Genomic DNA, 25,963 nt, shown 5'->3' with positions numbered 1-25,963 from the left:
GACAAGGAACGTAGTTCTGATTAGTTGCTGGGACCACTTAAGAGTTTGGCTTCTCAAAACAACATGCGTTCAAAAGAGAGACACATTTGCATCACAAAAATGCCTCCTCCAATAAATCAGACCTCACAAATGGCTCAGCGTTGTATTTGTCTGCCGCCGTGTCCCTACGCACTGTCGCTTCTCCATTCTTGTGTATGTGATGAAGACGCTTGCATCGTCGTCCACTGTGGCACACACACGGAAACAAGATGGCTGCGCTGCTCCGTCGATGTGAGCGTGTCCACCACACACACAAGAATGAGAGGCGACAGTGCGGGGGACAAATATAACGCCGAGCCATTTGTCACATCTGATTTTCATGTCAAAAATTCCCAACTATCCCTTTAAGGGTCAAACGTGGACTCTCGTGCGCTCCAACAATAATGCATCAAAATCAATATTGTTATCAATTACTGCCCTAGTCAAGGCTGTAATAAGCGCATCCCAAATATTGCACTTTTGCACCTCATTTTTAAAAAAATATTGCATATTGCGTGTTTTAGCCCATTTCTGTTGATTTTTTTTAAATTCTAGCTTCTGCCCCTTTAAAAATGTATTTATAAGATCATTTATGAACTACTTTCTCACACTTCTGCTGTCAGTGAGTAGAGCTAAACCAGTTCAGAACTACATTAGAAAAACAGAGTATCTTAGAAGCAATAGTAACAAAAACGCGACTACAATAAAATAAAGACGTTGGTAATGTTTTCTATTTGGTTTCACTTGATGACACAAACACAAAGCAGTAAGTGAAGAAATACAACGACACACCACCGCCATGTACAAACAACCTCCCATCTGGAACGTGTGATGTGACACACACCCACAAGTAAAAACGCTGACTTTACAATGGAACTACTGTACAACAAAAGGCAACTTGCCAAAAATATTTTCAAAATAAAAAGCTTACACTGCTGTCAAAGCTGCAAGCCCTTGTTGAATTACATTTAAAATACAACAACAACAAAAACCATGCATCAAGTTAATGCACTCACAATGTATATTTCAGGTAAACAACATTCCACTCACTCGAAGGGACGACTGCTTAGACGGGTGTTGTGTACTACTCTGGTTTTCAATGGTGTACAATTGCAGTCTTTCATACTGATGACGGTGTCAAATATTTGCCTTTTTTAAGAGTGTGCAGGTGTACCTAATGTTGTGGCTGGTGAGCGTCCATGGTCATGATGGGTGCTGGAAAAGTGGCCTTGTGGTTCAAGTCCATAGTTGGCTTTGGCCCACATGACGCCCACATTTTCATTCATCATGTAGACACACACACACACACGCACAGAGGAAGACCTCTACTTGTGGCCCCCCTTGCCGTCCTCGTCCTCGGTGCCACGGTGCACCCTGTGCCCGCGCCTCTCCCGACACTCCTGGCACTCCTCTTCGTCCTCGTCCTCAAAGACTATCTTCACCTCCAGGCTGCCTATGTAGAGCGATACGGCGCACAGCCAGAAGAGGGCGACGCTTCCCACCATGGCGCCGTGGAAGAGCACGGCGGGCACGGACAGCAGCATCAGCCTGCGCAGGGTGACGAGGCTGCCGATGTAGGTGGCGGCTCCTAACGACACGCAGGCTCCACCCAGGGTGAAAAACACTGTGGTGAAACAGAGTGGCATATTACACGCTACACACACACACGTTGAGGGGGAAATTTTACATTTTCGCTATTTATCATCGCCCATTTGTCTATTATTCTACATTCAATTTTGGTGGCGAAAGGGCGAATTCCCCAGGAGGAGTTTGTTGGAGTATAACCACTGGAAATGGCTGTCCACCTGTGCATTTTACCGTACAGGATCTTGAAGGACTTGTGTATGTCCGGTCATGACAAACTACCTCTCATGTCAATTAGATGCGCCGGTGTTAGCCCAGCAAAGTCAAGTGTTGTGAAAAAGACAGCATTTAGAGAGGAAAAATGAGCAACGAGTGCAGTCATTGCAGTTTTTCTTGGCATGTTACTGCACAGAAAGCCTCTAGAGTTGCTACCGTATGCTGCTTCTCGTCCCATTTCGCTCTGGACGAAGGCGAGGACGCCGATTCCAGTCGCTAGCAGACCGTTTCTGAACCAAGAGAGGAAACCTGCAAAAAAAAAAGCCACACACACAATTGACACTAATGCTACTACATGTCAGCCCACATTTTCTGATGACAAAATATGTTTATTGCTGTGGTTGTAGTTTACAGGAGTGCAGAGGGGACTCTAATGGTGGCAAAACTGGCGAACAAACTATATGATACACGCTAGCTAACTAGCTATATAAAGTGTGAGCTACTGTTATTAGTTGGATGGCTCGTAAAGTAGGAAACTAGGAGTCATTATTGTATTTTGGTGTGGAGTGAAGTATTTATTTTTCCTTTTTAACCTTTGGTTTAGTAAAAAAAAAAAAAGAGGTGAAGAAATGGTACAATCCGCGCCACCACCCATGGACCCGGAAGTATAATTCTAACTATAAACTGGAACGCAAAAGTATAAAATGCTAACAAACACATTAACCTGGAAGTATAATGCAAACAAACGACCCTACAAGTTTTAGCCTCCACTTCCAGTGTCATTGCTTAAGTTAGTATGTTTACAGCAAATATAATTACCCTGAATGTTTGGAAGCACCAAAAGCTGGGCCAGCTGGTAAGTGTATTTTTCCGATTAGGCTAGCATATAGAAACATGGTAGAATGGAATGGTTCGATACCTGTTTCGTGAGATTTTCTCAGTATCTGCAAGAAAAACAACTATAAGAGAGTAGTCTTTGACAGCTGACAAATAATTGCTGAAAAGCTGTCTACCAAAGCGTCCGCTCTGTCTAGATCTGTCAGCTGCTGGTGCTGGTACTGCTGCGGCTGCTCCGGTCCCCGGCTCTGACTCTTCCCCCACGGTCCCTTGTCCCCGATCCGCCACCGCGCGGTGCCGTGTAGCCCTCCACTCGGAGGCCGGAGTAGTAGCTTCCCGACGCGGGACAACTGAAACGCTGCCATCGGCAACTGTCGCCGCATGAACAACCGCAGGAAGGCCATCACATCTCTCGCTAAATCTGTGTGAGGCGGAAAAGCATCAACACGACCTCTGAGTGACCTCTGAACTCTGACACAACCGACGAGTTACCGAGAAGAGTGGGAGAGAAGCTGTCAACTGGGTGAGTGGAATGTGCACAGCGCCCCCGCGCGGTTGATAACAGAAGGCACGACTAAATCAAAATAACCTGCAAGTCCACAGACTCGCCGCAGGGTGGCGCCAGAGGGTCACACAGGATAGCTAAATAGCGCTGCCGCTAAACAAGTAGGTAGATCGATCGTGTAAACTGCTTAGAATAATAATTCAGTTGTAAACAAAGTCATTGAGCACGGTGAAATAAGTGCATTCTCACTTCCTGAGCGTCTTTTGTGTTATTTGGGCCACAGAGATCTACACGGGGGTCTCACATGGGACTTTGTGTGTGTTGATAGTAGAGTCTCTTACAAGGCCAGACGTTTGATGTGATGCACAGCTGACCTACGCCTTGCTCTCACAGGACAATACAATAGTAACATCTTGAATAGGACAGCGGTGTTTGTGTACACAACAAGCACGCGCATAATTGCATACTTACAATTAGATAGTCCTCAGCTTTGAAGGAAATCATATTGGCTTTTTCTGTGTAGCTGCAGTATCTGCATGTGTGTGTGTGAACATACTGTAAGCCTGTATGTGATGTGTACATGCATTTTTTGTCCACTATGCCTGTCAAGCAGAGAACCAGGAAAGGAGTGAAATAATTTTGTTCAGTTTCAACAAAAGGAGTCAAAAACGAACGATTAACAAATGACTGTCGAGAAAGGACCTGGAGCTGATTGATCAGAGACTAAGGAAGAAGGCGGGGCTGACAAATATCAGGTGATTGAACACACAGAGGAGAGCCAAGGAAACATAAAAGCAAAGGAACTGTTTTTTATTCAGGTACTATATCTTATCATTTTCTATGTAAATGTCACATGTTTGATATATTTCTTGTGGTGCGCTGTTGAACCTATTGTTTTGACCCCAAGTGGCGTCCTAGCCGAGATTTTATATGGCATAGTTTTTCCCATTGACTTGAATTTGCAAGATAAGGCGTCACCCAGTTTTCATGCTTCGTACATTATTAAGCAGGAATTATTGTGAAATATGATACAAATATAATACTGCATTTATACCCCAACCAGAACATACAAATCATGTAAATAAGGGGATAAAAATAATGGTAATACATTATAAATACAACATTTAAAATCAATTTAAATAACCACACAGTTTGCACACAATAACTCTACCTTTACCCTTTGCAATAATTATTGACACAAATAAAATAAAATGACTTGACAAAAGCTATACACAACTACAGTAATCCCTCGCCACTTTGAGCTTCAAATTTCACGGCTTCACTTTTATCACAGTTTTTTCAAAAATATATGAATAAATTAATATGAATTCATAAATGAAGCTGTTTCATGGTTGAATACGGCCTCCTTTCTCCAAAAATATCCACATTTAAGCAAATTTTTCATAAAAAATTAAGCATTTTCAAGCATGAACATAACTAAATGAAGTAAAATACTAATATACGACATTCAGAAGACGCATTCAAAGACGTTGTGATGATATGTAGTGTTCTACACTCGTCACTCGGGGTCACATTGATGAGACAATAGCCTCCACAGCGATTATTGTACAGAACAGGAACTTTCCCAATGCTAACATGTGTGAGTCTATTATTTTGTCGTATTGATGTCTAATATGTCTTATTTTGTCTTATTATGTCTACTATATTGGGTGATACGTGTACAAGTGACTATAGGGGTGTTATGTCATGTTTAGAGGGCTCTAGTAAAGTTGTAAACCGTATGTAGAAGGTTGTAAACAGGTTTTCTATGCACCAACTAAGAAAATATTCCATTCATATAAAAGAAATCCTACTTTGCGGAAATTGACTTGCACGGTCGGGTCTGGAACCAATGAACTGCCTTAAAGGAGGGATTGCTGTATATGCATAGTTTGTATAAACACAAATAATGAGACTTATTTGTTATCATTTGTAGTATTATCAATAGGGATGTCTGATATTGGCTTTTTTGCCAGTAATCCGATATGTCCAACTCATAATTTCCGCTTCCGGTAACAACCTATACCGATACCGATATGTGTAACATCAATTATCTCCTGTCATGGAAGGACTGGACTGGACTTATTAACTTATTATGTACTATTATTATTTATTATATATTATTGCACTACAAATTTGACGTGATCTGTTCTGTATTTATTTATTTATTCTTATTCTATTTTCTCATTTTTCCTTATCGCTCATGTCTTGCCTTGGTTGTTTTATTTTGGCAGTCCAGCCTTCTGTGTCTGCCTGCCACTATTTCCTCGTGTTTGTACATTTCCTCTACCCCCCTCACCATTAGCGATGTTTTGACAACCCATCACGTCCTGCCACCCCGAACACGGTGCAGCAAAGCATCGGCTCAAGTATGTGCTGCGTGTGGACTTTATGTGGAGCGGACTCGCTCCTGCAGCAGCTGCAGGCACACGGGGTCAATGTCTGTAAACTCCTCAACTTTGCACAGAAACCCCCACAAATGTTGCTCAGATTGGAAGTTAAAGATGTCCACCATCTCCTGGTGTAAAGTATTAACTACACGAGGCAGCAAATTCAGCAGTGTTTTGTGACTTTGGCGCTTAAAAGGCTGTGTCGGCTTTCATTATAAGGGAAAAAACGATACCGATATTGACCAATATTGCATTTTATTATCGGACATCCGTAATTATTAATTGTCCATTGCTTTACATTTGAATCAATGTGAACTTGTCCATGTTATTGTGTACCCTGCCTGTCGCCCGAAGTCAGCTGGGATAGGCTCCAGCATGCCCCGGCGACCCTAATGAGGAGAAGCGGTATAGAAAATGGATGGATGGATGGATGGAATATAATTATATTGAAGGTGATTTTTTTCCCCCTGATTTTTTGGCGCCCCCTGTAGGTGACAGTGCCCTTAGCATTTGGTTATATTGCCTAATGGGCCAGCTGGCTCTGTTTTGACCAGTGCAGTGGTCTCTTGGAACGTGGTAGTATGCGGGTGTTCCATCTAGTGGTACTCAGGAATATTTTTGTTGTAAAAGTATTACAATTTAGTCATCAAACGTCTTCTTTGCTGAAATATTCATGTTTAACTCACGTCATGCACGCTAAGCCAGTCATCCGTGAGTACTGGGTGTAAAAACTATTGTCTTATAAGCAAAAGCAGACAGTCAGCAGCAACCGCTTGGCCTTTGACCTCCTTTGTGACTGTTCACTGCCCTCTCAGCTTTATTCCGGTGGTGTGAAAAGGAAAGGGGGAACTTGAGGAGGTCAGGGAGGAGGAGGAGGAGGAGGAGATGTATACGTGCAGAGCTGCACTCGACTGGATGCTTCCAGCCAGCTGTGGAGGGAGCGCTGACCTTGGCAAAGACAATACTCTTATTCACTTACTGGAACAAAACCATGCAAACATTTCATGACGGTAGCAAAAGACGTTTTTTTCTTCACATTGTACGATCTAGTAAGTAACTTGGAGGCTGGATGTGATGCTTCTTGGGGTCATTTAACAATGCAGGTGTGAGAAGACAGACTATTTATTTGTGTTTGCTCCAACCGGAGCTTTTATGTCTGTGACTGCTGCATCCTGGCCTGATGGGTTCCACGCTATGTGGAATATTTGGAAGACATAGATGCAAACATGCACCATAGATATCCTCAAAGTTTTATTGTCATTAGACATACGGTCAATGAGATAGTTGCTAAGTCACATTTTGCTTGATGGCGGCCATGTTTTTCAATAAATCTTGCTCAAATTTTACACACATGCACTTCTCAGTCCCCCGAAGGTGTGTACCAAATTTTGTGTTGATTCGGCTAAACACCCAAACATTGCAGTTTTGTAGAGTGCATTGGAGATATGTGCGAAATTCCAAGTAAGTATGACTTCTTTGGTGTTTAATAACAGCGCCATCATGATTCTTTATGTTTTAGGGCTGTAAAAGCCCTCAGCATACACTTTATACACTATTCCCAGACAGACGTGAACATTTTCTCACATTTCTCTCTTGTTTAAACACTCTCAAAGTTAATGCTCAACCTACCAGCTTGGACACAATAAATTATTAAGTGACTCATGCATATTTCACTCCTTTGACCGTGCGTCTTCGTCCTGGCGCCGTGCTGCTGTAGCGTTTTTGTATCCTTTTTACAGTGTTGGCGGTTAGCAAGCAGCTCACACGGTTAGCTAGTTTGGTAGCCATGACCACAACAGGAGACGGCATGAAGGAGATTGACTGACAATGGTCTACAGCCAATCAGGACGCAGAAGACAGTGGGTGGTGCAGACAGAAGAGAGAGACACAGCTGCCTGTGCTAAAGCACAGAACTACAACAGTCAACTTCCCACAATGCAATTCTTCTTAAAGGGCCAGGCTCGGCCTGTGACAGCATTCATACGCTGTAAAAAAAAAAGCACTAAAATTGCACCAAAAAAATCAGCAAAACAGCAAGTCCGCAAAAGGTGAACCGTGATGAAGCGAGGGAACAGAGTATCATGTTAGTGGTAATGTGTACATGCAGACAGTGCAGCCTTTATGGGGGCCATCAGCCTTGCAGCTGAAGTGCTATTTTTGTATCTTTACATGTGTTTGCGTACCTTTTGTGGCATGAGTGTGGTGTATGGGCGCATTGTCGGCTGAGAGTGATGTTGCGTGCCACTCTGATGTCAATACATGTCCCTAATCCCTGCCGGTGAGTCGATAATCCTCACCCCGTCACCCAGACCTGGATTTACCACACTTCCTCCCACTGCACATGTTTTATATATACACACTGGCTGACAGTCATGTGCGCCATCTAGTTCTGGAAACTTCTGCCTCTAATGTGTGTGAATGTTGTCATAAAGGAGGAAATGCACTATTTACACTACACAGTACAACATCACTTCTATTCATACCAGCTGACGTCACTGTCGGAAGATACTGGGATATTTTGGAAGCCTGATAACCGCCACCTTGTATAGCACAAATGGGTTATTAACGATAACCACCACATTGCATCATCAAAATCAGCCATTTATGAGCACATGCACACGCAACATCCGTGTCGTATAATTAATCCGAGTGTTCCTGCTGCCAGTTATTAATGACAACCACCACCTTGCATCATAGAGAGAAAAATAAAAAGACTCAAAAGAAGTCACCAAATGAAAACGAATGTAACTAAACAAATACACCCCTGAGAGGTTGCTAGTGGCATAGGGATGACATGAAATTAGACATGTTTTTCCGATATCAATGTTTTGGAGTCAATGAAAACATACTGTACACTTTAATGTGATACTCAAAACAACCTGTAGGGGGCGTATACCTTCATTGCATCATCAAACATTTCTGATGGACCAAGTTTATAGCATTCATTAATAGTGTAGTGATTTGTCATTCAGACAGCTTGTGAGCAACTTTCATATGCTATATTTTTTAATGATAGAGTCACGTGATTTCTGTCAAGCAATCGTGGACGAGGCAAACACGTGATGTGTTGATAAACCCTACGAAAATTTCTTTACTTGGTTAGGCTAGCTACTGTTACAATTTTTTACGTTTTTTGTATTATTGACGCTTTTTTGTTGTTATAATATTGACATTGGACAAGACGGCTTAGAAATGCAAATGTAGAGAAAAGCACATTTGAAGACTCAGCGAGTATTAGTCGTCATTTTCCTTGAATGTAGCCTAGCGAAGTTGTTTGTCACCATTTTTTGGTAACTGAGTAACGTGAACACGAAGTGAATTAGTTTCGTTAACTTTACGTGTCCCGCTATCTTTTATGGGCGGCCAGTTGGTGAAAGCAGGTCGTGGTCACATGGTCGGTACGTATGGAAGTGACAGGAGGGAGTGGGGGCAGGGAAGAACCTCGCGTAGACACATCACAGTGCACGTTGAATACGAGGAGGACCGTTGGAGGAGCATCTTCCCCTGCCTTGCTCACACACTAGTGCCAGGCCGGCTCTGGCTCCTCTTCCGACATCATCTCTTATGGTGTGTGTGTTTTCAATGTATTTAGAGACGCTGCGTGGGACGCGCGCACGGAGGGGAAGACACTCCCGGAAATAACATGCGTACACGCAGCCTGTCACGTACGCTCAGGAGTGGATTTGCATTGCTGTGGGCTGCGGTAAGTCATTATCAGTTCCCACTCGCTTTATTTCATCTCACGCCTTCAAATTGAACTCTTTTTGCACCGAATCCTTAGCTGTTTGCCATGAAAACGCGTGCGTTGGTTTATGTTAATGATGATTGAAGTTGCTACTGAGCTGATTAGAGACTTTGCTTTGAATTGCCTATAAATATTTTTAAAGATTAGCGACAGCATGAAAGCCAAATTAACCCATTCACAACAGCAAACACGCTTTAAAAGCTTTTGTTTGTGAGTATGTCGTATTAAGCTTTATTTAATTGTGCAAGTCAGTATATCTGTGCTTTTTGGGTAAAGCAAAACTCAGCATTTGTTATACTTGTGCTGTATGTCAAGTGACCTGCCTTATGCTATTAGTAGTTGCTAAAGTGTCTCATCTTGCTCTTCCTAGACACTCGGGACGACCTCAAAATGTTTTTAGAATAATGCAAGCTGCCCGACAGCTCGGAGGGTGAGAGATGATGCTTGCAAAGGAAAAACAAGTCTCGGACATGAAGGCAGTTGCAGCAGAGCTCCTCTCCGGCACGGCACCCAGCGGCTTGGCTAGAAGATGAAGCGCGGACGTGGGCTACGTGCACATCATACGGCGCAAGATGAGATGAAATGGAGACTTGGAGACGCACGGACCTTTTAAAGCCGAGGTCGGTCACGGCTTCAGCGTCTCAAGAGAAAAGGATCAGCGGACTGCAGCTTCCCTGCTCACCGGCAGAGATTGTGTACACACACCAAGAGGACATGGGGCTCAACGGTTTGTGCGGGGCGGCGGTCGGGGAACCGACCGCTGAAGATTTTCTGGCAGGTCTAGCCGAACCCCCTGGACTCACGACCCCGACAAAACAATGCAGAAGCGGCGTTCCGCTCCACGGCGGTGGCGTCGCATCTCCGTCTGTGGAGGGGAGCCCCCCAGGTGCTTTGGCTCGCACGCCGAACCCGGCACAAATGAAGGGCACAGCTGGGACCTCTGTGCACCCCCTCACCAGTAGAGCCTGTCTAGTGGAGAATGGGGACCCTGCTTTGATGCGCAGGATCAACAATGACCTAAGAACCAAGCAACAGAAAAGGAGAGGTGGGGAGAACCGGGATTTAGGATTAGAGACGCTGACCGGGTCACCAGACTTGGGGTGTTCTGCTGATTCAGTGTTTGCCTTGGGGGAGTCAGACTTAAAACGAAGGCGGTTGGCTGATAGAAGTATTGCTCACAAATGTGCCAGAGTGACTCCTGACTGCACTAGAAGTTGCTACGGTGACCAGATGATTTCCAGTCACTGTGTCACTCCCCAGACCCCCTTTGCCCCCACAGTCCCTCCGAGTTTCCAACACAACATATATCAGGTAGCAACCCCTGGCCCCTGCAGCCAAACCTCGCCTGTGGAGGCTAACGGCATCCCCACCTCACCCCCTTTGGAGGGCTGGTCAGCGGAGCGCGTCGCCCTGCAGTACATCGTGCCCTGCATTAAGTACTACGGCATATGCGTGAAGGACAACTTCCTCGGCCCTGTGCTGGGCGAGCGAGTCTTGGAGGAGGTCGAAGTCTTAAACCAGAGCGGGAAATTCCGCGGCGGGCAGCTGGTGAGCCAGAGGGGCATTCCATCCCGGAACATCCGGGGCGACCAGATTGCCTGGGTGGAAGGACATGAGGCTGGATGTAAGAACATCGGGGCGCTGATGGCCCATATTGATGAGGCTGTCATGTACAGCGCGGCCAACGGACAGCTGGGGGACTGTGTCATCAATGGACGCACTAAGGTGAGAGGTTGGAGGGAGCTTGCTCCCTTACCTTTGGAGCAGGTTAATTATTTACTTCCTTATGTTTAGGCCGGCCCCCACGTTCTGCCCTCATCACACTGGCACCCACGGGAAAAAAACACGTGGAGCTCTATCTCCATCACAATCACATTCCTATCTCTTTTGGCTTTGAAGGCAATTCTTCTCCTTAACTTTAAACATGCAAACATGCTACAGCACTGTCAGGAGGAAAGCCTTTATGTCCCTTTGGGGCTTCCATAATAGATACAGGTGTGCTCCCAAGCTATAAAAGTCCGGTGTCAGGTGCAGTCGTGGTGCCTTTGACCAGCTGATGTAAAAGTACAGTCATTATCATTGGAACCCATCCAAATTCTCACTTGTTGATCTCCATGTAAACTATGGCCCAACAACCTCATTCACCCCGCACCAGTCGTAGCACCTTGCCCTCGCGCTGCATTTGGCTTTTACGTAAGACCGAGGCCATGTTTAGCCTCCTGTCTGCGACCTTTGCCCTGCCCCCGGGCCTGTGCTGCTTTCAAGTTCTGCCGTACAAGACAGTATAGGTGGTTTATGGTCCTATATGATACTGTGTTTTTAATCATTTTGAATCATTCTCAGAGGTCCCACAATAGTGTATAGTGCACAAGAGTGTTGCCCAAAATGTAACCTGGTAAAGGAATTTCGGCACTTTAAAAGTTTTAGTAACCCCTACAAGGAACATGCTGGTGTGAGTGTCTGTAGCTTTAATGCTAACAAGCTGTGTCTGACAGTGCGTGGCACCAAGAAGTGCTTTAGTGTACTTTACCCACTTTTTAAATATACACGCTAACTCTGCTCTTGTCCGATGCAATTAGGGCCCTAGGATTTCCGCATTAACGGACTCGCGGAATTGGCCAATAAAAACGGAATCCACTGCTAACGTGGAATCTTGCAGAAATGATGAAACGCTGTCATCGTGAGGAGAAGGGACGTTTGTGTGGGGAAGTACTTCCCTGGCGAACCGCTTAATTGTGGTGAAATGTCATCACAAACACGAACCTGCCCCCTCGAATCAGCAACCTGAAACAGGGTTATCTTAGTTTAGCAGAGCATGCTAGTGCGGCTGTGTGTGTTTACACCATGTTGTGTTTCACCGCTTGTTAATAATGCAAACAAGCGTTCTAGGAGGCCTGCTGACGTGCAAGTTGCGAGTGAAATAAGCACAAGAGTCACGTTTATTCTTGTCCCAGCTTGTCTTAACCATCGATAGTCTCAACTTCTGGCCTTCAAAATAAGAGCGCTGTTCACCACATACTGTCTCATTATGTAAACAAAATAAGGGTGTCTTACATAAATGATGTAATTGAAATTGCATCGGTGACTGCGTCTTCCTTAACCACAAGCACGAGGATGTTAGCAATGTGTATAGAGGCTGACATCCTGTTAGAAAAGTTAGCCACAAACGTTAGCAACGTTAGCATAGCTATATGAGCCACAGTGCTAACACTCCACGCATATTTTAACAGCAACATCATGCTAGGCTAGCCTATTGGCAGACAGAAAACAGTGATCAAACTTCCAGTTCCAGCAAATAGCTGGCAGAGCGCCAGGCTTTATTTTAAGATGTGTAGCGAAGCCTCTTTTTAAAAAATTTTTTTTTTATACATATATATTAAACCTTGATATATACCTTATATAACTTATATATAAACCATTGCCAAGTTTTCCAGATTTTGTACGCAATGTCCTTGCAGGGTGTGAACGCTAAGTGTGTGTGAGTAAGAGAGGAAGTGATAGGAAAGAGGAGGATCAGGGTGGGGCACAACCGGACAGAAGGTCAAAGAGTCTATGCTGTCCTCCACAACAACAATTTGTTTTTAAACTGCCTCTTCCTTAATGTTTCTGCACCCCGTCTCATTTACTTTAGCAGACAGAAGTATTGAAGAAAAGATGTAAATAGACGAATCATTTCATGAACATCTGTGACAGGAGGCCGACACACACACACACACACACACACACACACACACACACACACACACACACACACTGAGTCGCATGGCATGACACAGCATGCCGCAATCCCGTCTACGGCCCTCTGCTCTCGTCACATCCATGCTGAGACCAGTGACCTCAGTAAATGAAAGTCTAACTGGCACCAAGCAACCTGCATAGCCGGCAGACACCAGCATTAATGCCTAACCCGTGCCAAACTGCCCGACCCGACCCGACCCGTTGACGGTTGGGCAGCAGCACAGGCTGTTCTGCACAAAGATCAACACTCCTTTTTTTTTTTTTTTTTTTTTTTTTTTGGACAAAATATTTTCAAGCTGTTTCCTTGGTAACAGGCCCATACAGAGTAGAGCTCAGATGGCGCTGAGAAAAGATGGGGGGGTGAGCTTGCTTTTCCGGGAACACCACTTCAGCGGCGGCGGCAGCAGCAGAGTCCTGCCGGTATGCCCTCATTTTTATTCATCTGGACTGAGGTTGTTGATTTTGTTGACCTTAGAGTGTTGAGCTATCTAGTTAGCGGGAGCCATGCAGCACAATCTTGTCCGTTATGTGAGCGTCTGCTGCAGCCGCATGTCCTCAGACGCCCTTCCACGTGCTCAGTAGTGCCACCATGCAGGCTGCAGTGGGTAGTAACTGTGCATTTAAAGCTGTTGCATAACGTCCAGCTTGTTAGGAAGTGCGTCCTTTCAGATAATGTTGAGGTGAAGCTAATACAGCTGGAGGGTTCCTAAATAATGGTGACATGACACGTCATTCACACACAATTGCACCAATAATTAGCTGCTGTTGTACTCATACGAGTCATTTCTTCCCTGCCAAGTATTGAGCCATGACGTGGCGTTAGAAGGACAAAGTGACATAATAGGCCATCATTCATTTAATTACCCTGTTACAGGAAAATCATAATGGCAACGATTAATCATGTCTGATTCTATTTTACATACACTCCTATGCCCATTTTCTCTCTCGATTCATTCATTTTCATCCCACAAACCTCCTTCAACATGACCTCAGCCCACAACTGCCATCACGATCAAGGACTCTGACAACCCTAAAGTTACACCTTTCACACTTTTATGACTATAATAATGCGGCCTGGTGCAGTGCAGTTTTGCACCACTGCAAACCCTAATAGCACATGTATTAGGTTTGATTAGATGAAAGGAACACTGCACTGTTTTTCTTGAAATTTGCCCATCATCCACAATCCTTATGTCTCGCTTTTCTGTGCGTTCTAAAGATATAAAAACAGCTAAAAAGATGCAGCTCAGAATGCACGTAATGATAATCACCTATTCTGTCTATGAAGCCTTTTGATAAAAACCCCCAACAGCACCAACGACTCTCCATTAAGTAATATGACATGTATGTTAACCACAGCGACATTGTTATCATTATTATTATTAATAATACTAGCCAGCTAGCGCCTAGCTTCACCACACACTCGCCTGCAGCGTGTTACCTCAGTCCACTACCAAAAGGTGGCGCTACATATTGGAGCTGCCGCTATTGCTGCTATGTTTTTGTTTTTGAGTTTGGAAAGGTTAATTCTAGGTGTAAGCGTTCGCCTGTGTTGCTATGTGAAATCAATGCACCCAGGAAGGAAGTTCGGGTAATGCTTAAAAGGACCAAAATACGTCACATGCATGGCCACAGCATGGATTTAAAACCAGAATACCTTGTTGGAGGTGTTTTAATAGCATTTTATTTCGTCGGTGTAGGTGTGTCCCATTATTTGCAATAATGAGCTGCCTCTTTTTATCTGTTTTTATATCTTTAGAATGCCCAGAAGCGAGAGAGACGTGTGTGTTCATGTCTCACATAAGGATTGTGGATGACTTGCACAATGAACTAACTTTCTTTTCTTAGTCAATTAACGAAGCCTGTGTTGATTAATCGAGTAATCTATTCAAGATCAATATTAAACAAACATAAACGGTGGCTTTGGTCCCCAACAAATCAAACACCGAAATAGTTGGTGATCATTTGGATAATCAAATCATGGATTTATTGTTGTAGCTCTACACATATATATATATATATATATATATATATGTATATGTGTGTGATTATTATCATAGATCACATGCTATACAGTAGGAGGTGCTAACCATATGTGGCAAGGGTTGGACACCTAATAGAGTTTCTCAAGCGGTAATGTCTTCATTCGGGGCAGTAGACACCCACCTCTCCATTCCTACCTCGTCCAACCAACATGCTGCTTATCAGAATCTCCTTGCAACACGAGTTTATTTTTGTTTGTGTGCAGAACAGCCTGTTCTTCCTGTCCAGCCGTCACCGGGCCGGGTCGGGCAACGTGGCACATGGTGGTGAGTGGTCAGGTATTTATTAGGGATGCTCCAATCGATGGGCCGCCGGTCAATATCGGCCCATTTCCATAAAAAACACCTGATCGGCGGTATGCCGATAAACGCCTCTCAAAGCCGATCACACAAACCCGACATGTCTGCTGTGTCTCGTGTTGAGCTTGACACATGCTACGCCAACCCATGCCAGCGTGTTTACCCAACCCATTGAAGCTCGACTATTCTTGCATCTGTGTTTAACACAGGCTTACTTTAAATTGGCAGTAGCTAGTAGCTAGCTAGCATTATCCGCCTAGCTTCTGGTCTTCGGACTCCGAACGTGACTTTCTACCACAGCGACATTTTGTTTTTCAAACAAACAAGCAATGCTGTTAATTCGGAACTCATTTTTGTCCCACGGGAAGCCACAAGTGGATATCACGTTCACGGGGTACGTACTAACCTTTTCAAGTGTCATGATACAAACATCAACACACAGTGTGTCCACCCTCCAGCATGACAGGGGTCTCTTATCTCGCCAGGTCATTTTGAGCAGTTCACCAAAGGGTCAAAGTAGTCTTGGGGCGATCCACACGGCAGGTTTTTCATGCTTTCATCCTCTCAGCCACATGGAAACGGCGTTGCGGGTGACCTGAAACGGTATTTCTTGAAATTGGCTTCCAGAGTGGGAAAATCAGAAAAGTTTTCCATGTAGACCGCCGAACCTCTGTTTTACAGAAACGATGACGTCACAGATCCGTCGCCGTCACGTGACCAGAAGGGAGCTTTGACGACAAGCCAACATAATATGTGAATATTTCCAGGGGTTTCTTTATTATAGTTTGGAATTGAGACTTTGTGCCTTTTATATAATGACAAATGAGCACAAGTAGCATAAAGACGATGGCCACGCTGTTTTAGTGGAGTAAATAAAGTCGCGTACAACTGAAATGTTGCCAGTTGGCAGCTCTAATAGCGATGAAAGTTGGACACCCCTGCAACCTCCACACTCAATTTATTCTCTTCTAAGTGGAGCAGGACAGATTTCTTATTTTATTGTGTTAATTTTGTTATCTTGAACTAAAAGACAGACAGCATTATTTTCATATTCCAAGTTTATTTCCCATGTGATCCTCTTGCATCAAATGAAATTCAGGTTTGTGTCAAATGGTACAAAAATTGTTTCACAGTCCGCCCAAACGTTTCTTTCTTAATTACGACATACGGTATTTGGCAGGGGGCCCTTGAAATTATCTAACGGCGCCGCTGACCAATACCACTTATCATAAATGAAATGAAAAATGTACACTTAATCCATGTGATCAGTATCGGCCGATCTCACTCACAGCTGATCGGTATCGGAATCGGCAGCATAAAACCCTGATGTGCGCATCCCTGGTATTAATGCTGGTGTCTGTCGGCCATGCTGGTTGCTCGGTGCCAATTAGACTTCAATTTACTGAGGGCACAGATGCCAGCAGAGATGTGACGAGAGCAGCGGGCCGTAGATAGGATCGCGGCATGCCGTGTCACGCCGTGTGACTCAGTGTGTGTGTGTGTGTGTGTGTGTGTCTGCGTGCGTGTCAGCCTCCTGGCACAGACGTTTCTCAAATGATAAATTACTTATTGACATCTTTTCTTCAATACTTCCATTTGCTTTAGCTCTAATAGCATCTTCCTATAAGTGCGTACAGTATGTAATGTAATGTAATGTAATGTAATGTAATGTAATGGGGGGGTGTGCTTATGCTGCAGGCAAGGGCTGCACTGTCTGGTGGTGTAACACAAGCTAATGTGCATGACTGTACATTGCTGTTAAGATTGTTACCAACTTGAAAAAAAAGTTACACAATTGTTTGTGCATATCCAAAAGAATCATTCTTATCTACGTATAGTATATCTACTGTTGCGTCCCTGTCTGCTTCCACTTTGTTCTAATTTCAAAAGGATTTTAATTCTAGTTGAAATAATTTGTTCCAGTCGCAAATCTTGGCCACGTAAAACCCGTTTTTGCATTAACAGTCCCACAGAAGTTACACATTCTTACATTGATAAGTCAAAAGCAATGAAAACACTCTTTCAACACTACATGATCACATGAGGAGCGGTAAAACATAACACACACAAAGCCAGCCAATTGGATCAAAATTTGTGCAACATTTTTAGGCATATTTCATTCCCAAGAACCTCTTTAAGACTCCAAATTTTACTATCTTCTGCGTTGAAGAATTGAGGATTTATTAGCTTCCTAATAAAAACAAATGAGTTTTACTACTACAGTCTCAGTACCGTCGTCCCTTGCTATATCACGTTTTTTCAGAAATTAATTAGTAAATGATCACTGTTGGGTGGTAGACTATGGACTATTATTAGTGAAAACATTGAAATACAAATGGTATTCTGGCCACTAGGTGTCAGTAATGACACAAAACATTGGGACATTAGCTTACATTACATGACATTACCTTAACACTGCATGCAGATACAGCGCAGCAGACATGAGATAAGTTCTCCTCACATATATGTGGAAGTGGTAAATTGTTGGTTCCTTAAATTGATCATACGTAAATTGAGGCTAACTGGTTAGCTCGCTAGGATGCTAGCTTGCTAGCTAGCAGCCGTCTCGAGTGGTTGCAGCATAAGAGATGCTGTAAACAATGAATAATAGGAGTGTATGGGTAACTATAGGGGTGTTATTTCATGTCTACAGGGCGGTAATAATGTTAAAAATAATATTTAGAAAGTCATGTGCAATGCTCCAGCTACAAAAACAGTCCATTTATTAACATTGAATCCTATTTAACACAATCAGATCTGGAACCAGTTAACCTCTATGCACGAGGGATAACTGGATATACCATACTGGCACCGTCTAGCCTTTTATTTATATGAGAATTGCACATATTTGTATGTCATATTTGAAGCAAGTATAACATGAGTCATTTCCTGATAAAGGCAAAGAAAGGCATAGGCGGAGTCAATCCCCAAGTCACTTGGCTGTGAGAGGAAACCTGGGAGAAGACCGCTCATTAGTCAGAAGGGAGCACAGGGACAGGACAGGTGGCAGCAGAAATCTTTGTAAGCTGTCTTTCCATTTCCTAAGGGTGGAAACTCTCGTTGTACGACAGCTTGTGAGAGTGTCAGCCAATCAATACTCGGGCCATGCGGAACCGGTTTGTCATGAATGAGTGTTATGGATCTCAGATGATGTGATGCAGGGATGCACCTGGAATAATAGCAAGACAAGGTGACAGAACCTTTTTTTAGGGTTAAGTATTGCTGAATGTACTTTTTTATTCCACAACTTGACCAACAATATCGTTTGGCTTTTGGAACAAACCTCTGTGAGTCAGGTCCCTAATCCAATAAAGGATCCACTAAAAGATCAAATTGGAATAAACGGGCGTGCAAAATATTTTTAGGCTAGGACTAACCATTTGACATGGTTATACATCAATTTGTGGTGTGATTTAGAATATATATATATATATTTTTTTTTAACAATCTTTCTTCATAATTTATTGATGGTCCCTAGTATAAACAACCAGTGGTTGCAGTGGCAGTGTTGGAGCCAGAAATGTGTCATTGGGGTAGCCAGGGTGAGACCATTACCCACATAGGGGTGGTAATAAGTTGATACCTGAAATGTCTAGATGGCCACGGTTGGCCGCCACGTAGCTCCTCCACTGCGTGTGAGCTCCCCGCAGTGTGACACAGTAGTCCGGGCACAGGGAAGGGGAACTACCGCTGTAGCCACGGAGCCCAATATCTGACGTCCAACATGAAAACCAACTTCACCACGGTACACGGCGGACATGTCTGCACGGTGGTGTTGCCTTTTCTTCTTCTTGCGGGTGGCGGGAGGCGAGTGCGGCTTTGAGGCGCATGAGTGTGGCCCAGAGTTACGAGCACTATATGGCAACCGGCCCGGTCTCGTGGCAGAAGCCGATACTATCCGATCTTCAAAATACAGCGGATCGGCAGCCGATCCCAATCCTCAGATTGGATCGGGATCAGCACACCCAAGATTGTCATACAATCAGCGGGGCTGAGGTCAAGGCTTTTGGCAGCGGACGTCATTCTTTCTATTCCCACAGTGCGGAGGTCGTCCCACTGCGTCACACTACAATCAGGCACCTGACTGTCAGCCCTTAGCCAGCGGGTAGTGGCGTCTTTGTATCATCATCTGCCATCTCCCCCTGCAGCCAATCAGGAAAGCAATCTAGTGTAGCCGCTTCCTGGCTAGTCAGTGGAGATGCTCAGAGGGCTACTTACACAACACGGGACACATGATCATGTTTGTGTAACCCTACCCTGTCACTCTTGCACACCTCACCGGCGCGTTTTAAGCTCATCACAGGCGCTTTTGGTTCAGAATGCGCTCTGACTATAAAGCGGTCACGCAGGTCAGGAAAAGTGACCTCACCAGCCGCCTCTCCGCCTTGAACACACAGGCGTCAAGCGGGGGAAACACCAGCGTGAGACCATTGTTGTGGTTGTGGATACTCAATCCGGAGAGCATAGTGTTGACCAGCGGCTGAACTTCCACATATTCCTGTGCTTTTGGCACTGTGGGAACCTCTAGATATCTCAATGAGATCCAATAGTAGTACTTAGTTACACCAAGTACTACTCATTAGTTGGTACGCTCACTCACTAACTGTGCTACAAAAAAGGGCAGTTCGGATAATCCGTACAATTCCATACCAACAATTCTTCTCAACAGGAGAGGAGAACCTTATGACCTTAGGGAAAAAGTCAACCTGAAACACTTGCATGCACGGGCAATGCTGAAAACCTTCACCATTTCAGTTTGTGGGGTCCAATAATGGATCGGATTGAGCAAGGAACTCAAACAATGCACTAAAATGAGCGATTTCAAGAAACAGTACAAGCAGTTGATGTTTGTAAAGTACAAGGAAGAGACATAGAATGCTAAGTCCAATCACTCTGACGCTGGTGAGTACATTGTCCGTACTCACTCATTATCTACTGTTTCTGTCAACTGTTAACCCTCTCATCACTTCTTATCTATTTGTTATTATCATGAAGTCTGCTGTGTGCTGTAATGTCTTTGCAGTAAGTATATGCAGTATAGTGTACGTACTGTACGCTGACTGTCATTGCACCACATTGTTGTATTGCCTTATCACTTTGCACAGTATGTATTCACAATTGGCAAAGACTACATTTGGAAAACAGGAGGCGAACAAATGTATTGCAACTAATGTGAAGCGGATGGGGGGGGGATTAAATAAGCTTAGCTTCTTCCTACTCGGCTTTGGACATGTGGAACTGTGGACTGTCCTGTGTCATGTACTCGGGTGTGACTTGTATGCATGTTCAAAAGGAATGACGCCATTACCATAGTTTGTTTGACATTGTCAATGATGAATAATATTTGATAGTGGCATAGAATCAGTACAATAATCCATGGCCCAATGTACAGTACGTTATTTCTCTTGTGCTATTTATTGATGCTGAGCATGTTAATCCCTCTGTTTCAGGCCATGGTTGCCTGTTACCCGGGTAACGGCGCCGGTTATGTCCGCCATGTTGATAACCCTAATGGCGATGGGCGCTGCATCACATGTATCTACTATCTCAACAAGAACTGGGATGTCCAGGTATGATGGTCCTTACCTTGTGTACCAAGTGGAGTGAATGAACATAACGAGTCGTGTGTGTGTGTTTTTGTTATGATAGACACAAGGAGGGTTGCTGCAGATCTACCCTGAAGGCAAAAATGTGGTTGCAAACATCGAACCCTTGTTTGACCGGCTGCTGATCTTCTGGTCCGACCGCCGGAACCCCCACGAGGTCAAGCCAGCCTACGCCACTCGGTGAGCTTACCCCAGGGTTTTTTTGTGCATCCAGATTTTGTATTGGAAAGCTTTCCATTGATAAGTGTGACATAGGTGGATGTTAATTGCTGTCATAGTAGCTGCAACCTCCCCTCTCCTAGCTGGGGGGCGAGGTGGGTTCAGAGGCAGGAAGTATGTGTTTCCTGAGAGGGGAGACGCGCCGGTGGAGGCGGAGGGGAGGAAGGTTCGATTGCAGGACTCGTGCCGCTGAGGCACAGACATGAGAGACAGGAATAAACAACGCAGCGCCACAGGGGAGAGGCAAAACTGTGCAAATTAACCCCGTCGTGTCCGAGACATCAGCCTGTCTTGAAGCAGTGCTGATCAATCCAGCACAACCTCACGTGCGATCTCATTTGCTTAGACTTGCAGAGGAAGCAACAGGAGTACAGTCAGACCTCAGTTTTTGCATTGCTTTCTCCACGTACAACGATAGTTATTCTCTATAAGATGTATTTCTTTAATATTTCGGGTGTCTGGAGCAGACTAATTGGATTTGCATTATTTCATCAGGGAAAAAATGTCCTTGGTTTTCGTCCAATGTGGTTTTTGTTGGACCTTTTGAAAGAGATTCATTGCGAACGGGTCAAACTGTCTCTATCGTAAAACCTATTGTCATGTGTCACACAAGTGTAAAAAGAAGTTAAGCACAAAACACCCGGTCAACAAATGGCAATCCTCATGGTCAGACTGGCCTGTGGCATTGGGACACCATGGAGTCTTCCCGTTTTAAAAGTGTCCAAAGCCTTGCTGGCTGAACTGATGTCCTGGGAGGTGCACGGAGGTCTTGCGGGGTGTCTCTTGCCCCCGCAGTCTTGTCTGACTTCAGAGGCACGTTGAGCAGTGTACAGTCATCGCTCGCCACTTTGCATTCGCGTTTTTCAAAAATGAATGAATGAATAGATGATGGCTGTTTCGTGGTTGACTATGGCCTATTATGAGTAATCAAATATGAAAAGACAAGTCATGTCGTATTCTGGCCACTAGGTGTCAGTAATGTTACACTGGAGACGTTACTTTAAGTGTGCCTTACATCCCGACGTGCGCGCTCCTATGTGCTGGCTATGTGCAAAAATTGGGAAAATCCCAAGAGACACGCATGTCGCCCACACAGATTTTCAAACCTTGAGACAGCACGCAAAGCCCGTAGGAAGACAACTGGGATGCGAATGATTTTCACCTTGCATGCAGCCGGGTGGCAAGGGCAAGGCAGAGGAGGAGTGCGTGACCTTTCCTTGTGTGTGTGGCCATGTTAAGAGTACATTGTGTACATTGCCCGGCCCCGGCAGCGGCTCCTCCCGCGCCAGGTGGCGCTTCCCGCTGTACACTCTGGTTCTCCTGGTCACGATAGCCGTAGGTGGCGTAGGAAGCCAGTACGCCCATCTTGGGATCGAAGTGAGCGGGCTGCACACACACGTACGCGCCCGGGAGTGAAACGTACGACAGCCTTTCATGAAGCGCACCAGCGCTACGAGTCGTGTGTGGTTACACGTGCGTCGGGATGTAAGGTCCGCTTTACGTTACATTACCTGAACACTGCATGAGTCAGCCACGGCATGTCCGACACTACGTCGTGAAAACAAGGTCTCCTCACATTCAGTGTGGAAGTGGTATGTTTTTGCTTCTTTCTTTGTCTTTATTTCCCAATCCGTCTGAACCCATTCTTAAGTTTAGAATAAATAAATTGGAAGCTAACTTTTTAGCTTGGCAGCTTGCGATGTTTGAAGCAGCAGCAGCCGTTGTTTGTGTCCCTGCAGTGATCCCGTAGCCTGGGCTAAGACTTGCACAAGGTGGTGTAAACAAAGAATAAAGTGTAAAGGTCACTATAGGCGGGTTATTTCACGTAAAATATTTAGAAAGTCATAAACAGCTTTTCTGTGCTCCAACTATATAAATATTCCATTTATTAATAATGAATCCTACTTGGCAGAAATCCACCTAACGCAGTTGGTTCTGGAACCAATTAACTGTGATAAACGAGGGATGAGCGCATTTATCTGTAACAATCCACCCTTTCGAGTCCAAACTATGACTTATTGTTGATTTAATGTGGGTGCCTTAAGCTGGAACGCTATTCTAGTTTAGCTTCTTTCCACCTCGCATGAGATTCTACATTTGTGGTCCTCATAACTTCATCTGTGTTTGTCTTCCAGCTACGCCATCACGGTCTGGTACTTCGATGCCAAAGAGCGAGCAGAGGCAAAAGAGAAATACAGACTGGGTGAGCTTAAACCTGTCCCATTTAGCACGCTTGTATTTCCCCTTGTGACTGATACTTAGTTTCCTGTGTTCCTTCCTCCACAGCCATGGGACAGAAAGGTGTTCAAGTGCCTGTCAGTCAGAACAGGACATGAATCCCATCTTAATCACCAGAGAGCCAGCATGAAAGCAGCATGTGCCTTTCTGAGCTCTTAATGGATGTCATGAAGGGAGACGCTGTTAAAGTGTCACTTCTTTCGGCAGTTAATGGAGCGGAGCAGGCAGACGCTCCTCTGGCTTGGAGAGGAAAGAAAAGGTCCTTTTCTTTTTAGGACATCCCACTGACTCCTCGCAGGTTATTTTGCCGCTTATCAGTGATATGTCAGGTCAAAGGTGCGCTAATAACGATAACCGTGAGGAGAATATGGTACCTGTTGGTTCAGTACTGACCTGACACACTGAACACTAAACTGAATGATTGCAATCTTTCAGTAGAAAGAAGCACAACAAACATTTCAGGATGGAATTTCAGTAAATCACACAACCTGAGAGAAAACCTGACATGTCGTGATCTCCGTGGGATGGATGTGGACCTTCACATCAGGTCTCAAACAGGGTCTCATGTCATTGCGAGTGTTGCTATGGATGTGTGTGTGTGTGTGTGTGTGTGTGTGTGTGTGTGTGTGTGTGTGTGTCATGCACCTATAGGCTTCATGCTTGCTTAAAAGAGACAAAAACAGCACAAAGCTCCAATGTGAACATTTCCCACACGCAGGAGATGAAACCAAATCAAGGTAACTACTGTAGATGCTCTACTTCAACCGCAACTGTAGACAACCGTATGGCAAGTGTAACACGCATGGGTTTCACACCAACGGCTGCAGAGGTGCATGCAGAGCTAGATAAAGCTGCTGGATGCTGACCACTCGCAATACAGTACTTAAGCACAGCTACTGCCACCTTGTGGACTTCAAGGGGTAGTTTGTATTTTTAGGCAGCCACAGATGTTGTTTTTCAGCTGGTATTTGCTTTTGTAGACTAAGCAGCCATGCAGTCTGCAGTGCCATGAATAGAGGCGCTAGGTGGAGCTTTATGGCAAAGAACGGGGGTGTCCCAAGTGCACGGCAGAGTCATTTTACGAGAATAAAGACAAAATATTAGGAGACTAAAGTCGTACTATAAACTGGAAAAATAGCATAAGGTTGAAAAATGACAGGAAAAAAGCCGTAATATGAGAAACAAAACAAAACAAAGAATACATTTGCAATTTTAGGGAAATTAGGTTGGGTAAAAGTTAGAATAGGATCAAGTCAAAGTATTATTAGACTAAAGACACAATTTGAAGAGAAAAACATGAACAAGAAGACAACACAAAGCTGAAATGCAGCCTGTTTTTTTATTAAAATGTAACAAAAGTCTTTGCATGTCTAAAGTGGCCCCTGCATCCTTTGACATTTCTTACCATGTGGCCCCCGGTGGGAAATGTTTGTACACCCCAGGTGTCCCATCATAGAAGGACATTACTCACTCACTGGCCACACCTCCACGTGTAAAACAATATGAGGGGATCAAAATATCATCTCTTGCCGGTGTTTTTTCAAATAAAAATAACATTAAAAGAAGAATTATCTCACAATAACATAACTTAACTGCGTTCTAAATCAAATATAAAGACATGACATTAGCAATAATGAAATAATCATGGTTATCTTTTCATCCAACTCTTGTATCGGCCGTCATTTGAATGTGCTGGTGAGTTTAAACCTCAGTAGTGCTCCATTAAATCAAGTATACAGCATAGTACAGTACAGCACCAGTATAGTACAGTACTAGTATAGTACAGTACAGTGTAGTACCGTATAATAGCAAGCACAAGTTTTGGCACACACTCACTTGTATGTGAACTGCTGCTGTGTGCATGTGTGACTCTTCAAATGTCTATTTGACCTCAGAGTCATCAACTACTGTCTTGATGATGGTTGCGGGTGTTTCGTTTGCCTGAATAAGAAAAAAAAAAAAGCACTTTATTGAGTGAAATGCCTGTGACTGTTACTAGACATGTAAAACAACAAAAAAAAGGCCAGCCGGTGCCTGATAAAGCTACTCTTGACTTGCTGTAGTAGTTGAAGAAAGCGCAATAATGTGTGTGTGGGGTTTTTAAAGCTTGACAACAATCAAACCCTTGTGAAATGTGTGCGAATGATGTAAAAAAGGAATTAAATTCAGTCTAATAACAGCTTGATGGTGTTGTGCTCATTGAAATGCAAAAGAAAAATAATGAAAATGTTTTTTTTGTCTGATGTATAGGGATTGGCTTCTTTGCTGATGACAGATGTGCCGATATTGTCCATCTCTCAATTTCCTATCCCGATATCAGACGATACGGATATGTGTGACACATACCACATATCTTCTGTGATGGAATGAACAAATACTGTATCTGTCCATCCATCCACCTTCTACCGCTTAGCCGAGATGGGGTCGCGGGGGCAGCAGCCTAAGCAAGGACGCCCAGACTGAAGCAAATGTCGCTGAAGCAAGACGCAGCGTATGACGTTCATACTGTGTGCACGGAAAGGAAA

At 44.3% G+C, this 25,963-nt stretch overlaps 2 protein-coding genes across 4 annotated transcripts; one reads left to right on the top strand and one right to left on the bottom strand.

The window, feature by feature from the left end:
- Positions 1-732: 732 nt before the first annotated feature.
- Positions 733-3,183, bottom strand: tmem160 (transmembrane protein 160). The gene is made up of 4 exons (XM_054794135.1): positions 2,832-3,183; positions 2,738-2,762; positions 2,035-2,127; positions 733-1,642 (listed from the first exon to the last, which is right to left on the bottom strand). The coding sequence occupies exons 1-4, from the start codon at positions 3,057-3,059 to the stop codon at positions 1,344-1,346; spliced, it is 645 nt and encodes a 214-aa protein (XP_054650110.1). The 5' UTR covers positions 3,060-3,183; the 3' UTR covers positions 733-1,343.
- A 5,448-nt stretch (positions 3,184-8,631) lies between these two features.
- egln2 (egl-9 family hypoxia-inducible factor 2) lies at positions 8,632-25,623 on the top strand. 3 transcript variants are annotated; one of them, XM_054794873.1, is made up of 6 exons: positions 8,635-9,253; positions 9,666-11,020; positions 20,826-20,945; positions 21,025-21,161; positions 23,336-23,403; positions 23,487-25,623. In XM_054794873.1, the coding sequence occupies exons 2-6, from the start codon at positions 9,878-9,880 to the stop codon at positions 23,534-23,536; spliced, it is 1,518 nt and encodes a 505-aa protein (XP_054650848.1). In that variant the 5' UTR covers positions 8,635-9,253; positions 9,666-9,877; the 3' UTR covers positions 23,537-25,623. The 3 variants fall into 3 exon arrangements, 2 of the variants coding, with proteins under 2 accessions (XP_054650848.1, XP_054650849.1); XM_054794874.1 differs by lacking the exon at positions 8,635-9,253 and adding an exon at positions 9,310-9,505; XR_008573220.1 differs by lacking the exons at positions 23,336-23,403; positions 23,487-25,623 and adding an exon at positions 15,282-15,342 and having other exon boundaries at positions 8,632-9,253.
- The last annotated feature ends 340 nt before the right edge of the window (positions 25,624-25,963 follow it).

The sequence above is a fragment of the Dunckerocampus dactyliophorus genome, chromosome 12 (assembly GCF_027744805.1).
Source record: "Dunckerocampus dactyliophorus isolate RoL2022-P2 chromosome 12, RoL_Ddac_1.1, whole genome shotgun sequence".
Taxonomy (NCBI): Eukaryota; Metazoa; Chordata; class Actinopteri; order Syngnathiformes; family Syngnathidae; genus Dunckerocampus; species Dunckerocampus dactyliophorus.
The sequence above is the reverse complement of the archived record's forward strand: the minus strand, read 5'-3'. Positions and strand labels throughout refer to the sequence as shown.